The 15,883-nt window shown below is 69.3% G+C and overlaps 5 protein-coding genes across 5 annotated transcripts; 2 read left to right on the forward strand and 3 right to left on the reverse strand.

Annotated features, from left to right (window-relative positions):
* Positions 1-3,467: 3,467 nt before the first annotated feature.
* Positions 3,468-3,716, reverse strand: EMIHUDRAFT_48267 (hypothetical protein; the record flags this gene model as incomplete). Its single annotated transcript, XM_005759291.1, has 1 exon — positions 3,468-3,716. A coding segment is annotated over one exon (249 nt), but the record flags the coding sequence as incomplete, so codon positions are not given.
* A 4,360-nt stretch (positions 3,717-8,076) lies between these two features.
* Positions 8,077-8,434, forward strand: EMIHUDRAFT_218628 (hypothetical protein; the record flags this gene model as incomplete). The annotated part of the gene is made up of 3 exons (XM_005759292.1): positions 8,077-8,083; positions 8,164-8,258; positions 8,342-8,434. 3 exons carry the CDS (start codon positions 8,077-8,079, stop codon positions 8,432-8,434), a joined length of 195 nt encoding a protein of 64 aa, XP_005759349.1.
* Positions 8,435-8,703: 269 nt separating this feature from the next.
* EMIHUDRAFT_218629 (hypothetical protein) lies at positions 8,704-10,959 on the reverse strand (the record flags this gene model as incomplete). The annotated part of the gene is made up of 2 exons (XM_005759293.1): positions 8,704-8,739; positions 9,319-10,959. The coding sequence occupies 2 exons, from the start codon at positions 10,957-10,959 to the stop codon at positions 8,704-8,706; spliced, it is 1,677 nt and encodes a 558-aa protein (XP_005759350.1).
* A 1,757-nt stretch (positions 10,960-12,716) lies between these two features.
* On the reverse strand, positions 12,717-12,884 carry EMIHUDRAFT_60840 (hypothetical protein; the record flags this gene model as incomplete). Its single annotated transcript, XM_005759294.1, has 1 exon — positions 12,717-12,884. A coding segment is annotated over one exon (168 nt), but the record flags the coding sequence as incomplete, so codon positions are not given.
* Positions 12,885-14,587: 1,703 nt separating this feature from the next.
* On the forward strand, positions 14,588-14,899 carry EMIHUDRAFT_218631 (hypothetical protein; the record flags this gene model as incomplete). The annotated part of the gene is made up of 1 exon (XM_005759295.1): positions 14,588-14,899. The coding sequence occupies one exon, from the start codon at positions 14,588-14,590 to the stop codon at positions 14,897-14,899; it is 312 nt and encodes a 103-aa protein (XP_005759352.1).
* Positions 14,900-15,883: the final 984 nt, after the last annotated feature.

Raw genomic sequence — 15,883 nt, forward strand, 5'->3', positions numbered from 1 at the left:
AGCCGCATCACCGCCAGCGTGCCGTCATCGCCGCCTTCTGATCCGTCGTCCCGGATGTCTTCGAGTGGGGGAGCGGGCGGGAGAGTGGGGTCGCGCGGTCTCTCGCCGCACAAGCCGAGCGCGGCTTGCACGAGACGCGCAGCGACGCGCGGGCGCAGGAGCAGCGACAGCAAACAGGACGCCGCGTCAGCCGCCGCGGCCTCGGCCGCACCAAACTCCTCGTCTCCCTCGGAGCCTACCCGCACAACTGTCTTTTGGGGCGAGGAGGAGCGGCGTGGTCGCGGTCGCCACCTCTCTGCCCCGGCGCCGACACCGGCTCGATCCTCGCCGCCGCCGCCTGCGAGGCTCTCGACGAGGCCCCGCAGATGCGGCCCGACGCCCGGCGCACGCGCGGCAGGCCCGCCCCTTTCCAGGGCCATGGCCGAGAGGAGCTGCTGCAGGACAGCGGCGCGGACGGAAAGGAGCGGGTGGGAGAGGCACGGCAGCAGCAGGCTCTCTGCGTCCGCCGCCGCCGGCGGCGCGGCACACACGTCGACGAGGTGGACGATCAGGTGCGGCATCTCATAGTACGAGAGCGCGGGCAGCGCGAGACGCAGCGCCGCCACGCGCCGCTGCATCGGCGAGGGCGGCGGCGGCAGCCGCCGGTCGCTCACCTCACCGCCCTCGTCCGGCCGCGGCGGCCAGCCCTCCTGCTCGATCCTCGCCGCGGTCCGCATCGCGCCCTCGACGGCGGAGGCAGCGTCGGCGGCGCGCGCGGCGGCGGCGTCCACGACGCGCAAGGCGGCGCGCGCGGCGGCGTGCGCGTGGGGCTGACAGATCGCCAGCCAATCGTCGGCCGCGAGCGCGGCCAGCAGCCGGCCGAGCGCCGGCGGCGCCGCGGCGGAGAGCGTCTCCGTCGGCGGGGTGCGCACCGCGACGAGGGCGAGGAGCAGCAGCGGCGTCGCGGCCGCCGCTCGGGCATCGACGCGCCGCCGCGTGGCGGCGACGGCGACCGTCGCGTCGGCCGCACTCAGCATGCGGCGGTGCTCGAGGGCCGAGCAGAGGAGGGTGTAGTAGTCACGCCACAGGCCGGCGGCCGCGCGCGCCGCGTCCGCGTCCGCGTCCGCGCGCGGGCAGTGCAGGAGGGGCAGCGTCTGCAGCAGCAGCGGGACGCAGGCGGGCAGAGAGCTGTCGAGGCGCAGCAGCGGAGTCACCGAGCGCCACACCGCGTCCGCCAGCGCCCACACGGGCCACGCCGCCTCCTCGGGCGCACCCGGCGGCGCCGCCCCGGCGCGGACCGCCCCGGCACGCGGCAGGCGGTTGGCGTCGCCGTCAAGGGGAGAAGGCGTCGTCGCTCGCCCCTCGCTCAGCAGAGCGATCGCGTCGGCGTGGGCGGCCACCCACGCGGCGCCCGCGGCGGCGGCCTCGCGCGGCGGCGCCGAGGCGCAGAGGAGCGGCTCGTACCGCCGCCTCAAGTCCTCCGCCACGCGCCGCACCAACTCGGCCGCCGCGCCGAGCGCACAGCCCGCGATCTCGCCGATCTCGAGGTCTGCGCCCTGGGAAGCGCACGCGCGCAGCAGCGAGAGGAGCGAGCGGAGCAGCTGGGGCCGCGCCAGCAGCGCCGCGGCGGGGAGGTCGTGGACGAAGACGCCCCCAAAGGCGCCGCACGCCCCGCGCAGCACCCGCGAGTCGCCCATCGAGAGCTGCACGCCGAGCTCAAAGAGCGCGCGTGAGTCGCCGTCGCTCAGGGCGCAGGGCGGCAGCGCCATGCTCCGCGACGGCCGCACGGCCCCCGCGGACTCGTCCGTGTCGCACGCCGTCGGTCGTCGCGCCTCGGCGCGTCGCTTGCTAGCGGCGGCGACCGCCGCGGCCGAGGCCGCGGAGGCCGCAGAGGCGGCGGTGGCGGCGGTCGCGGCGGTCGCGGAGGCGGTCGCGGCGGCGGCGGCGGCGGTCGCGGCGCCCTCGCGGGCCCAGCTGCTATCGTCGCACAGCTGCGGGGATCGAGTGCCGGGCGCCAGCCGGGTGGGCGGCGGCGAGCGTGCTCGCGCGGGCGCACCTCCGCCGCCGGCGGCGAAATCGGCCGCCTGGCCGCCGGCCGAAGCGGACAGCGCCGCCTCGATGGCGGCAATCTCGCTGGACAGGCTCCCGCCCGTGGAGGCGTCGAGGCGGCTGAGCGCGGGCAGCGAGCCGAGCCCGAGCAGCACGGCGCGCGTGGGCCCGTGCGAGGCGATCGACTCGAGGAGCGCCAGCGCCAGCCGGCGCTCTGCGCCTCCTCCTCCGGCCTCGCCATCGAGGATCGCGAGCAGGGCCCGCGGGAGGACGCCGCCCGTGGCCTCCGCGAGAGAGGAGGGAGTGAGGAGCCCGCAGCTCAGCTTGGAGTGCAGCGTGCGCAGCGCCCGCTCGCGAACCTCCGCGATCGGGCTGCTGAGCTTGGCGGAGAGGGCGAGCAAGTGATCCTGCATACCCGCCGGCCCAGTCACACCCGCCCGCCGGAAAGCCTCGCGGGGAAGCTTCACGGGTTCGAGCCGTCAAACATTGACAGCGGAGGTGTGCCGAGGGGGACCGGGAGGCGGTAAGCCGTCGTCGCCCGGCGCTGCATGCAGCACCGTGGCGATGGCGCTAAGAGGTTCCTCTTTTCCGCGCCCCCCCCGCAAGGCGCGCGATACAAGCCTCGCGTTACACACAGACCGGTCCATGTTTCTTTCTTTTCTATACACACCTTACTACCTACCTACCTACACCGTCGTCTCCGCGTTGGTGTCCAGTCCGAGCCTGGCTGTTCTTCACCTTTCTACCTACCTACCTACACACGTACCCTTACACGCGTACATATACTCGAGTACACACTGAGAGAAAGAAAAATCTCTCTATCACACTGAAGGAGACAGAAGGGGGGTGAACCGCGCATATCCTCGATCGCCGTGCAAAGCTCGGTTGTGAGCTCTCACGCCGCGCGTCGGGCCTTTAGGGGCCTAGAGAACACACACCCCTCTCCCTTTTCTCCTTAGGCTAAAAGTACGTATACACTGTCACTGAACACTCGGTTCGCACCTCTTTTCCGGGCGGCTTGCGTCCTCGCGTCCACGGACCCGCCGTACCGCGCCGCGCCGGTGTCCCACTCCCAGACCGAGCCTGTTCATCACTTTTAATGGCGATTATGGGGGAGGCGGCTAGCCCCCCCGACGCCTATGTGCGTCATCAGGGAGGGCGTTCCTTGTCTTGCCCCGCCGCGAGCGCCGCCGTGACGACTCGCGCGCTTCTTCCGCGGGGCCCCTTGGGCGGTGTCCTTGAGTGTCCTGACGACGGCGGCTCTCGCGCGCGCGCGCGCGAGAGAGAGAGAGAGAGAGAGAGAGAGAGAGAGAGAGAGAACGACAAAAAGAACGATAACTCCAAGATAAAAGGGTAGGTAAAGAAGAAGACACGAGAGCAACAGGGTAGAGAAGGGTGGTGTTTAGAAACACCGGGGGTTTGGAGGAGCCGGAAGCTTACGCGCGCTCTCCGCGGATGCGGCGGGCCAGCTGGATGTCCTTGGGCATGATGGTGACGCGCTTGGCGTGGATGGCGCACAGGTTGGTGTCCTCGAAGAGGCCGACGAGGTAGGCCTCGGACGCCTCCTGGAGCTCGACGACGGCCGACGACTGGAAGCGCAGGTCGGTCTTGAAGTCCTGCGCGATCTCGCGCACCAGGCGCTGGAAGGGCAGCTTGCGGATCAGGAGCTCCGTCGACTTCTGGTAGCGGTATGGAGCATACAAGAAGAGGAGAAAGAAGAGGAGAGACACCAGTGATGACGAAACAGAAACTAGCGCAGACGAGGAGCAGGGCAGACCCGGGGACTGGGGAGTCGGAGCATACGGCATCGGCCGCCGAGGGGACGTTGGGAAGAGGCACGAGGAGGGCGGCGACCTCAACCGACTATGGAGGACCCGTCACCAGACGACGCAGGGCAGACGACGGGGAGGCGGAGCAAACGCGCAGGGCGAGACGAGGGAGGGAGCAGGACGTTGCGGAGATCAGCAGGAGGATGTACGAAGAGATTAGGAGCAGCAGGGACCCGAGGGACCATGTGGAAGACGGCTAGTGCTACATACAACTGTAGTCCCCCGTCGGGAGGACGACCCCGCTAGTGCCGACCACACCCACAAAGAACCCTGCACAAAGATCGCACGGGCGGGGACCTGTTCCTTTTTAAAGAAAGAAAGAAAGAAAACAGACAACCCAAGGGGGGATGTCCAACCCACCCGCGCTAGGTAAGGTCTCGGGTTTGACGCATGGGGTCACTCCCGCGAAACTCGTAACTAGCCGGGGCAGTCGGAGAAGGGGCAACTCCGTGCACTGACGGTCGGCCGCCAGAAACCACGCCTGCGTGGATCGCGTCACACCAATCCTCGCTACCCAACGCGGCCAAAGGATATCCACCTCGAGAACCTCGAGAAGGGGGGATGGGAGGACGGCACGCCGCCACCACACAGGGATTTTAAGAAGCGGGGTGTGGTGCGCTATCCGTCGCCCACCCTTGGGCGTCTGCCTCTTCCTATCTCTCTTCGCAGTCCCTCGCTGCAACCTTGTCACGCACGTACTGCTTCTTCTGCTGCCGGTGATGCGCCGCCATCAGCTGCGCCTGGACCTCGTCCACGTTCCGCTGCGCCCCGTGGGGCCCCGGCGGGCACTGCACGCCACCCTCTACCACCACCGAAGGGGGCGCCAACGCCCGGCGACGTCGACGCCGAAGACGGCGCGTCGCCTCGCCGACTGCCCAGCCGAAGCAGGAGACACTAGATCGTCATTGGGATTGGCGAGGGAGCCGCTTGCAAGGGTCATCCCATCGACGGCGCCGTCAAATAGAGGGCGGAGGAGCCGAACTCGTGGTCCATATCTCTGTGGTCGGCCGACAGAGTTCCAGCCAGAAGACGTGCACGGCGGGCACTCACGGCAGAAAGATACTTTTTTTCACGCGCGCGAGCGAGCGCGGCGCGCGCGCGCGCGCGCCATGTCCACCTCCATCGCTCCATGTACCGCGCTGGTGTCCGAGCCTGGCTGTTCTTCACCTTCCTACATACATACATACGGCGCCAGGAATACATACATACGGCGCCAGGAAGCACGGGCTCCCGTTTTTTAGCTACTCGTCCTCCTCGCTGCCGTCAGAAGAGACTGGCGTGGGCGACCGGCTCGCCCACGCCTCGATCTTCTTGGGCAGCAGCTGGTTCGACAGGTCCTCTCCGTGGCCTAGGCAGCCATGGGTGACCTCGCCCCAGGTCCAGGCGGCGCCGTTGGCCGTGATGGCGATGCTATGATCCTTTCCCGCCGACACATCGACGACGCGCTGGTCAGCAAAGGCGTCGATCTTCTTCGGCTGCCGCTGGTGCTGCTCGTCGCCGTGGCCCAGCTGGCCAGAGCTTCCCTCGCCCCAGCTCCAGACGGCGCCGTCGGCGGTGATGGCGATGCTGTGGCAGTCCGCCGACACAATGACGACGCGCTGGCCAGCAAAGGCCTCGATCTTCTTTGGCTGCAGCTGGCTCTGCTCGTCGCCGTGGCCCAACCGGCCGCTGCGACCCAAACCCCAGCTCCAGACAGCGCCGTCGGCGGTGACGGCGAGGCTGTGAGACCCTCCAGCCGACACAGCGACGACGCGCCGGCCAGCAAAGGCCTCGATCTTCTTTGGCTGCAGCTGGTGCTGCTGGTCGCCGTGGCCCAACTTGCCATTGTATCCACTGCCCCAGCTCCAGACGGCGCCGTCGGCGGTGACGGCGAGGCTGTGAGACCCTCCAGCCGACACATCGACGACGCACCGGCCAGCAAAGGCCTCGATCTTCTTCGGCTGCCGCTGGTGCTGCGCGTCGCCGTGGCCCAGCCGGCCTGCGATTCCATCGCCCCAGCTCCAGACGGCGCCGTCGGCGGTGAGGGCGAGGCTGTGCAAGAGTTCAGCAGACACAGCGACAACTCGCCGACCAGCAAAGATCTCGACCTTCTTTGGCTGCCACTGGCTCTGCTCGTCGCCGTGGCCCAGCTGGCCACAAGAACCCTCACCCCAGCTCCAGACGGCGCCGCCGGCGGTGAGGGCGAGGCTGTGGCCAACTCCAGCCGACACGCTCACGGCGCGCTCGTCACCCAATGTTGACGGGAGGCGGGTCGGTGTGTTGAGCTGCGTCACGCCCTCGCCGTGGCCGAGAAGGCCTGGCAATTCCTCCTCCTCCTCCTCCTCCTCCTCCTCTTCGCCCTCCGTTGCCGCTGACCCGCACGACGAGAGCCGCCCCTCACCGTCGATGAAGACACTGTGCCGATCGCCTGCCGCAGCCCTCGCCGGCGGGTTGGACTCGCGCAGCAAGGCATAGTAGCACAGCCACCGCACGGCGCAGCTCTCGCCCTCTGGCTGCGCCGGCGGCTCGTAGCCGGCCTCTTGCAGGCGCAAGCGGATGCCCGCCTCCGCGAGTGAGGCGTGGAAGAGAAGCGAGACGGCCGCGACGCGAGCGATGTCGATGGGGTCGCAGCGAGAGAGGGCGCGCTCGAGGAGGTCCGTGGGGAGGTCGAGGAGGCGGAAGGGCGGCGGCGTGCTCGGCGAGGGGGCGGCGGCGGCGGCGGCGGCGAGGCGGCGCGAGCGGCGGCGCGGCGGGGTGGACATCGCGAGGGGGAGAAAGAATTTTACAACCCTCAGAACACCTCCATTGGGTTTTCTGTTTTCTTTCTTTTACCGGGCACGGGACTGTGTGTGATGTGTGTGTGTGTGTGTGTGCCTCGCTGATCCCGCCTGGGATGTTGGGTGTGAGGTGTGGCGGCTTCGAACCCAAGGGGGGGAGATGATCCCATCAGTAACCAACTCTCAGGGGCAGTAGGTGGGCGAGCCTCAAGCGCGCCGTCATCTCGATCGCCCAGGCGTCGCTACGCGCGGTCTTCCGCGGGGGGAGCTTCGTCGACGGGTGCGGGACCGCGGCGCAGACAGTGCTGCGGCGATGCCTCCGGCTGCCGCTGTGGCGAGTGGCTTGTGCTGCTCGCTGCGACGGCGAAGAACTCGTCTCGTCACACGCCAAGGGCGTATGCTCTGTCGGGACGTGACTGAGGCGCATGCGCCCAGGAGGGGAGGGCGCATGCGTAACGACGCTGCTAGAGATGCCTTTCGGGGCCCAGAGATAAAACTTCTGATGCCATGCGTGACCTAGTAGTGTCCCCAGCTAGGCGCGTCAGCTCGGCTTGGCGTAGCGATCGTGGCCAGCGCAACTCGCCTGGACTCAACGCTCAGCCAGGAGCTCCCGCACGCGCTGGCGCGAGTCATGGCGCATGCAACGCGTCTGAATGCTCGCCTCGCCTCGCGCAAATGCGACCGTCCTCGCAGCCGATAGTCCACCGCCTGCTAAAGAAGCACAGCGACGAATGCGGCACCGGCGACGCATGGCAGGCTGGTCATGACGCAGTTATAGGGTGTTGTGTGCCGTCAGAGTGACCGTCTCTGTGTGTCAGTGATAGTCAGGGCCGTCCATCAGAGCTCCAGTAAGCTCGGAGACACCCCATTAGTGCGACTCGACCTCTTTGAGTCACTGCCTTCCCGGCGGTTTGGCTGTAGAGCCTCTACAACAAACTCTACAGCAAAATCGCGCTCTACATCGCTCTACAACGCACCCGCCTCGTCACGCAGCCGATGTAGAGCTCTACAGCTCTACAGCGCTCCAGAGCGCTCTACATCTCTACAGCTCTACAGCGCTCTACACTCTACATCCTCTACACCCTCCCTCAGTGGGCACCCTCCCTAACCCAGCTCCCAGGGCCGGGCGGGGAGCTAAAGAAGCGCACCCAGCGGGCTGGATGCTCGGGGACGGGCTGCGGGCAAGAGAACCCTGGCCCTGGGGGGTGGTGCGCGGTCGCAGGGCCATAACACGGGTCTCCGAGGGTTGGTTCTGCGCTTTGCCTTTGGGTTTCCCCTAGCGACCGCCCCGAGCAATACGTGTACTCGACGATAATACGAAAACACGCACCCCCTTCCCGACGCTGCGTCATGCCCAGAGCACTTGGGGATTGCCGCGGATTTTCTTCCCCTGCTGTGAGACAGGCTTCTGCTTAAGAATTCTTCCCCTGCTCACCCGCCGAGCGCCGGGCGCTCGAGGCGATATGGACGGTGTCGCATCGCCAGCCGCGCTCTCGCTACGCCCGCGCCGCCCGCGCCGCCGCCGCTGAACTCCCGCCTCCTCCCCGCAGCCCTGTACGACCTCTCTCAATTGCTGGAGACGGGGCTCGACCGAGAGACGCTCGCGGTGCTGATCGGGTTGACCGAGCAGGGCGTCAATCCCGAGGTGTGACACACTGCCTGCACACCATCCTTCACCCGCCGCCGCCTCTCGCCACCTCATCCAGCCCTTCCTCTCGCACTGCGCAGGCCCTCGCCGCAGTCGTCAAGGAGCTGCGGAGAGAATCTGCTGCGCTGCGCGCCGCTGAGGCCGAGGCCGCGGAGGTCGAGGGCGGGTCATAGCCTGAGTCCCGTCGCCGCATGGTTGTTCATTGTGTCCCTTATTTTGTTCTCGTTGTGTGGGTACTTACCTTTGCGCGGTGCCGCGACGCCGCCACCTGTGCATGCAGAGGCCAGAGCCGAGCCACTGGTGAAAGCCGTACGGTATGCGCGACGGCCGACGCAAATTTTCTTCTTCTCACACACCAGTGATCGCACGGCTCAAATTTTCTTCTTCTCACACACCAGTGATCACACCGGCACACCGGCTGGGTTTCTCTCTCTCTCTCTCGTTACGAGTGCATCGTTCTTGGCCGCCTCGCGAACGACTGCGACAGGCCGGCGCTGGGAAAGAATGGCGTCGCCAGCGGGTTGAGCCGCAGCGCGTGCGGGGACGCCAACGGACGTTGGCCGCGCGGGAGAGGCGGGAAGACATCGAAGGGCGACGGGGGAGGGCCGCGAGGGAGCGGCGGAGGGCCTCTGGGCAGTGGGGCAGGGGGCCGCGAAAGCGGCGGAGGGCCTCGGGGCAGCGGCGGCTGTGCCCACGCCGCGGTCTCGGGAGCGTAGGGGGCGGCGGTGTGGGGCGCGTCGGGGTATCGTCGCCACTGCCCATACGCGTGCCCGCCCTCGGAGGTCCCTCTCTCCACCAGAGACATGCGCTGCCTCCCGCCCGGCGCCGACTGCAAGGGCGGGAGGTGCTGCGGCGGCGGCTGCGGCGGCCACGGCAGCGGCGGCTGCTGCGGCGGCGGCTGCAGCGGCCACGCCTGGGGCTGACGCCACGCCTCGTGTGCGAGACGCGGCGGCAGGACGACGCCGAAGGCCGCCGCCCACGGCGCACTGCTGCTGCTGCTGCTGCTGCTGCTGCTGCTGCAAGCGAGGGCGGGAGCAGAGGGGGCGGCGGCTGGCACTGGCCGCGCCTGCCGCGCCTGCTCGGCGGCGGGCGCGCTCGGAGACTCTGCCGTTGTGCCAGCTGCCTGGCACAATTGGTTGTAAGCGGCGTCGGCAGCCTTGAGCTCCGTGCGCGTCGCGCGGTGCTGCTCGATGCCTGCGCGGCCGGCCTCCTCGGGCTGGATGAGGCGCTCGATGGCGCCGAGCCGCTGCGCGAGGCTGCCCTCGCTCGCCGCGCCGAGGCTGCGCTCCAGCAGGTCGACACGGCAGGCGAGGTCCGTCTTGGCCGTCATCACCGAGGGAGCAACGCCAATCCGCTCCTCGCACCAAGCCGCTCGGCGCACCAGGCCGCTGCGACCCTCGAGCAGGCGGGGACACTCCCGCGCGGGGCGCCTTCTGTCTCCGGCCTTGGCCTCCAAATCGGCGGCGAAGAGTTCCAGGTCGGATCCGGCTGCGCCGCGCTGAGGGGCGCTGGCGGGCGGTGCGGATGGTGCAGGCGATGCCAGCGTGAGCCAGGGATCGCCGGCTTTGAGGACCTCGATCTTTATCTGCGGGCATTGTTCGGCGAGCTGGGCGAGCTTGGGGAGCTGGCCCTTGGCTTCTGGGTGCGCCTTGTAGAACTCAGCGATGCCGGACGAGCCGCGGAGGCGTTGGCCTGGGCGGGATGCGATGAAGGCGAGGAGGGCGGGGAGGTGGGAATTGCGAGCCGCGGCGAGAGGGGCAGATTCGGCCACCAGCGCCACGGCCTGGGAGTCCGCCTCCGCGCCGGCCGCCGCCTCAGCGACGGGCGGGTCAGCAAGAGCGGGCGGAGCGCTCGCGTCGCCGGCAGCAGCCTGCGCGCGGTGCCCGATGAGCGCCTTGAGAGGCCGCCCGTCAGCGACCCACTGGTGGACCAAGGCCACCTCGCTTTCCCAGCTGGCCGCGGGGTCGGAGAGGGAGAAGGGCGCGTCGTGCGCTAGCTTCAAGCCCACGGCCTTGACCAAGACCTGGGGCTGCCCGGCTGCCTTTCTTGTGAGCACGCGCCCGGCCTGGACGAGCCTCGCGGCTTCGCCCCTTGTTTTGCAGTGGCCGCGCTGCACGAGGAGGTCATCGACGCGAACGAGATCCGCCGCCGCGTCACGTGCCTTCCGCGCGGCCTTGGTCTCGGCGCACGACCGAATAAACTCATCGGCCTCCGCCACTCTCCGATGCGGAGGGTCCTTTTTGGCCAACGTGTGATCCGCGAGGCTCTGCCGACCCCTGAACCTGGCGGAGCAGACCGTGCACTGCCAGTAGACTGTCTTCCCTGAGGTGGAGCTGACCGTGACGTTGGACAGAAGGCCGTCGGTGCCGGTGGCGCCCGCAGCGGCCCGCCGCGCCTCCGCTTCAGGTTGGGCAGACTCATCGCTCCCAAGCGGTAGAGCAATCTCTCCTTCCTCGAGATCGTCGGGAGCGGCAGAGGTGTCAGCAGGCGCGGCGGCGGCCGAGCTAGCTGGCCAGAACGGCGCGCCGAGCGGGCCGACGACCTCGGTGATGAAGGCGAGCAGCGGTGAGAGTCGAGGGTCAGCGTCTGCCTCGCACAACGTTCCCTTTTGCCTTTTGCGGTCTTCGGACCTGTCCAGCGCTGTGCGACCGCGCTTGGTCTCTCGACGCGCGATCGCCTCCGCCGACCAGACGGTCATGTGGCCGCGGCCGCCGAGTGGACCTCGCAAAGAAATACAGAGCTAGGGGTCAGGGCTCTCTAGCCCGTAGCCCGATCCCGATCATCCGGCCCGCTGGATGCGCTTCTCAGCTCACCGGCCCTGGATGTGAGGTTACCGAATGCACTCCAAGTGCTCCAAGTGCCCCGGCGAAAAAATTGATGCTCCCATCCCTCCCTTGGGCTGTATGTTTTCTTTCTTTTCTTTAATTCATTCTGAGTGTTGGCGTTCTCCAGCCAGTGAGTGCGTTGGCCGTTGCCCCCACGCTCGCCCCGGTCCCCGCGGCCCGCTCGCAATGTCCTCCCCAGCCAGCCAGTCTTACACGCGCCCGTGTGACAGCGCCGCCCCCTGAAACAGCCCCCCCAGCTCCGCCCTCAATGCAGCCAGCGCTCAGGGAAGGGGAACGGTCCGGCTGGCCCGTGCTTGAGCCAGAACTCCTCCGGGCTCTGATCCATAAAGCGAGGCACGCGGCGTAGTCCCTCCAGCACCTCGGCGCGGCGGCCCGGCACCTCACTCGGCGGCAGCGAGCGCGCGGACTCACCCGCGCCGGGCCGCTGGCGCTTGGCACCCGCACCCAAGTCGCACGGCACCGCTGTGCGCTTGCCCAGCGCGCCCAGCCCCTGGTCGTTGCCGCCTGCGCTGCTCGAAGCGACGGTCTCGGCGCCCGCCGCTAGGCCGCTCGGCTTGCACCACGCCACGTCGAGCAGCGCGTTGAAGGCGAGGACGTGCGAGACGGGCGCGAGGACGTCTGCAGTCAGCTGCTCCGCCTTCGGAAGCGGGGGCAGCGCGGCGCAAGGCCCCGCGAGCTCGCCCGCCGTCGGCAGCGCCTTGAGCCGCAGCCCGCTCTTCTCATTGCCGCCTCCCCACGACGCGTGGCCGACGACGACCAACGCGCGGGGGCCCGTCGGCGCGAGGTGCCACACCACGCGCCCGACGCGAGTGTCCGCCTTCCGACCGCCGACCACCCCGCCCTGCTGCCCCTGCTGCCCCTGCTGCCCCTGCTGCCCCTGCTGCCCCTGCTCCCCCTGCGGCCCCTGCGGCCCCTGCGGCCGCGCCGGCTGCGCGCGCAGACCCGCTTGCAGCCGCAAGAGCGCCGCCGTCGTCTCCTCGTCGAGGGGGCGGAACCAGCACTCCGCGTCCGCCTCCGAGGGCCGCCAATCGAGGGCGGCGCCGGGCCACGGCAGCAGCTCCTCCTTTGCGATCTGCGCCAGGCTGGCCTCGGGCACGAGGCTGCCGTCGCGGCCATGCGCGCCGCCGTCCGGGAGCAGCCGGTAGCCTCGCAGCCCCCAGATCCGCCACGCCGAGCCCGGCAGCCGCGTCTTGCCGCCGAGCGGAACTGCCGAGCCGTCGTCGAACTGCCAGCGCCTGGGGTCCGTCTTGTTGGGCTCGCGGTACTCGCGGTGCGCGCCCGCCTCAAAGTGGGCGGTGATGCGCCGCTCGCACTCGTCGGGCGGGAGCGACTCGCTGAACCAGGGGCGGAGCAGGCCGATCGAGTACCAGTGCGCTGAGTCCGCCGGCCAACACCGCCACGTCGGCTCGCCTAGGCACGTCAGCTCGCGCGTGCCGAAGGTGACCACGACGCGGACGCCCCGCGTGTGGAAGGCGGTGAACGCGTTGCGTCCACCAGCCCGCTTGCCCTCGAGCAAGTCGTCGGGCAGCGCCTCCGGGAGGCACACCTCGAGCGAGGTGAGCGCCTGCACCACGTCCCCAAAGAGACCATTCATGGCAGCCTCGACGGTCTGGTAGCGGCGGATCTCGCGGAGCGCGACGGTGCCCGGGCGGTAGCGGTGCGGCTTCTTGACGCCGCCGGTGGCGGGGGCCGACTTGCGCGCCGCCTTGGTGGCGAGCTGCTTGCGGGGCGCCTTGCCGCCGGTCGACTTGCGCGCTGTCTGCTTGGTGCGTGCCATGGCTGTTTGAGAGTGGTTGGTTGACGGGCTCTGTGCAAAGGTTCTCTGGGACCTTGACGGGCCAAGGGCGCGGGTGAGGGGCAAAGCCCTGCAGCGGCGCGCTCGCCCCGAGGAGTTTCGATCAATCCATGCCCTTTGGTCGGCCGCCGCCCCACGCCCTCCCCCTCCGCCCGCCCGGCGCCCTCCTCCGCCTCTCGCCGCCGGCCGCGTGTCCCACGTCGCGCGCCCCGCGCGAGGCCGCGACGGCGGTGGCGGGCTCGGAGGGGGCGGCGAGGGCGGCGGCGGGCTGGCGGTGACGGACTGGGCGGCGGCGGCGGCGGCGGCGGCGGCGGCGGCGGCGGCGGGCTCGCAGGCGGTGGAGACGGAGTCGGCGGCGATGGCGGAGGAGGCGACGGCGGTGGAGGTGGGGGATGGCGGCGAAAGCGGTGGCGCGGTGGCAGGCTCGGGGCTGGCGGGCTGGGAGGTGGTGGCCGGGGGCGGCGGCGGCGATGGTGGTGGTGGCGGTGTAGTGGACGATGGTGCCGGCCACCGGCGCACGCAGAGAGACTGGCGTCACGCCAGGCCGCGCGCTCATCGAGAGCAGCGGCTCGAGGGCAGCGGCGCGAGTGAGGTGACGGCTACCTCGCTGAGCTGCTACGGCGGCGGCCGCCGGGCGGCGAGCGCGCTGTGCGCCTCAGTGCAGTGCGCGCGCGTTCCTCTCTCAAGGCCCACGTCGCAGGGCCGACGATGATGCCGCCCCGCCGCCGCCGCCGCCGCCGCCTCCTCCTCGCCGCCTCCCTCGCCCGCGCGCGGCTTCTCTGCTGCCCGGCTGCCCAGCTGCCGAGGCTGAAAGGGCACCGCCTGCGTGCCAAGCGGGCAGCGGTACTCGTGGGCCGTTGCAAAGGGCGACAGCGCGAGAGGCGGGAGAGAAGAATGGGTGCCCGGCAGATGCGTCCTGGAGAGATGGTCTCAGTGTCGTGTCGTGATGCCCGTACCTCCGGTGCCCGCGGCAGTTCGGCCGACGGCTCACTCATCCACACGGCGGCGGACCGGATCGCCATCGGAGGCGGAGCGCCGCCGCATCCGCCCCGCCACCGCCGTTTGGGCAGTGAGAGAGGGCGCAGGCGGTCGACGGGAGGAGGATGTGGGGGGGTCTCGAGCGAGTTGTGGGAGAATTGGAGCCGCTCCGTTCGAGTCGATCGCTCCTGCGCGGCGGGCGAGGGGACTCGTGAGAATCCGGAGGCGGCGCGTCAGATCGTGGACACGAGATTAGGGCACAGCCAAACAGAGGGGCGCAGCTCAGCGAGAGCGGCTCACGAGATGATGTGAAAGTGAAATTCGTGGCAAGATGCCGAATATGGGGGGTGACCGGACACCTGATTGCCCGCCTGTGCGCCGATCAGACCAAGCTGCGGGCATGCAGCCGTGCCCCGGCTCAGCGCTTGCGGCGACGAGTCGGCGAGCCCTGCGGCTGTCACGATCCGGCCCGGAGGGCGCGACGAGCCATCCGCGGCCGTCGGCGTGGGCGAGGGTGCCGGGCAGGCGGACGAGGAGGGTGGCGAGGGCGGCGGCCGTGCTGCGCGGGCGGGCGAGTGGGCGCGACGTCCTTCGGGCGCCTTGCAGCGCGCCGCTGCAGGGTTTTGCCCCTCACCGCACTCTGAATCCCAGCAGGGCTGGAGCCCCCTTGCAATTCACCGACCGCACAACCAACACAAACAGCAGACATGTCTGGACGCGGAAAGGGCGGCAAGGGACTCGGCAAGGGCGGCGCGAAGCGCCACCGCAAGGTGCTGCGCGACAACATCCAGGGCATCACCAAGCCCGCCATCCGCCGCCTCGCGCGCCGCGGCGGCGTCAAGCGCATCTCGGGCCTCATCTACGAGGAGACGCGCGGCGTCCTCAAGGTGTTCCTCGAGAACGTGATCCGCGACGCGGTCACCTACACCGAGCACGCGCGCCGCAAGACCGTCACCGCCATGGACGTCGTCTACGCGCTCAAGCGCCAGGGCCGCACGCTCTACGGCTTTGGCGGCTAAACAACCGGCCACCCAATCCCCGGTGTTTCTAAACACCACCCTCCTGATAAACAAACTTCAGTTTTATGACACCTCTGTCTCTGCTCCAGCGCTTTTATGCCACCAAAGAGGAAGAAGAGGCCCAGCCTTCGGCTTGAAGTGCAAAAATACAAAGCTGCTTCGGCAGCCGATGAATCTTATCGGCACGCAGGTCAAGTTCTTGACGACGAGCGATCGAGAGGACGTACCGTACCAAGTATCGATTCTGTATAGAATTGCAAGGCGCACACGCTGGTGCAGGCGGCGAGTCGTTGATCCGACTCGTTCCGACGTGAAGTCGCCGTGAAGGTTGGCAAACAGGGCCATTTTTGCCACATTTTGCCCTCTCGCGCGATCTTCTCGCGTCGGCAAGCGCGCGGGCCAGGATGGGGGAGCCGGTCCCGCCACGCTGGACGGGCCAGCGGCTGGCGCGCGCCGGGGTCCCCGGCGGCGCGGCGGCCTCATCGCGCTCGTCGTCTGCGAGGTCACCGCTCGGCGTCGCCGTGTCCGACGGCGATGGCGCTTGGCTGTGAGGTGGGATGGCGGCATGGTGCGCGCGGGCGTGGGGGTGGTGCGGGATGCGCGTGCCAGCAAGCATAGTTTCACCTCCCCAACCCCGCAGGCGCGCCGACGTGCTGCCCGAGCGCGTTTGGGGGCAGCAGCAGCTCCTCGCGAGGCGCCTTCGGAGGGGTGCCACACCCCTGTCCCAGCCGCGCGCGAGTTGAGCTCCGATTTGCGCTCTTTTTCGCACACGCCCGACGCTATTAGGTGAGGATCGACCATCCTCCGCTAGCAGGGCTTCGTCGGGCGCTTGGTACGTATCTTATGCCCGAGTTCATTTTACTATTCCTGCCGCTCGTCATCCTCCGCCTCGAGGGCGTACGCCAGCGCGCTGCGCTGCACACCCCGGCGCACAGGAGGCGGCGCCGGCCGCACCTCGGCCGCCTCGGCGTCGCCCGCGGCACG

This window comes from Emiliania huxleyi, assembly GCF_000372725.1.
Source record: "Emiliania huxleyi CCMP1516 unplaced genomic scaffold EMIHUscaffold_80, whole genome shotgun sequence".
NCBI lineage: Eukaryota > Haptophyta > Isochrysidales > Noelaerhabdaceae > Emiliania > Emiliania huxleyi.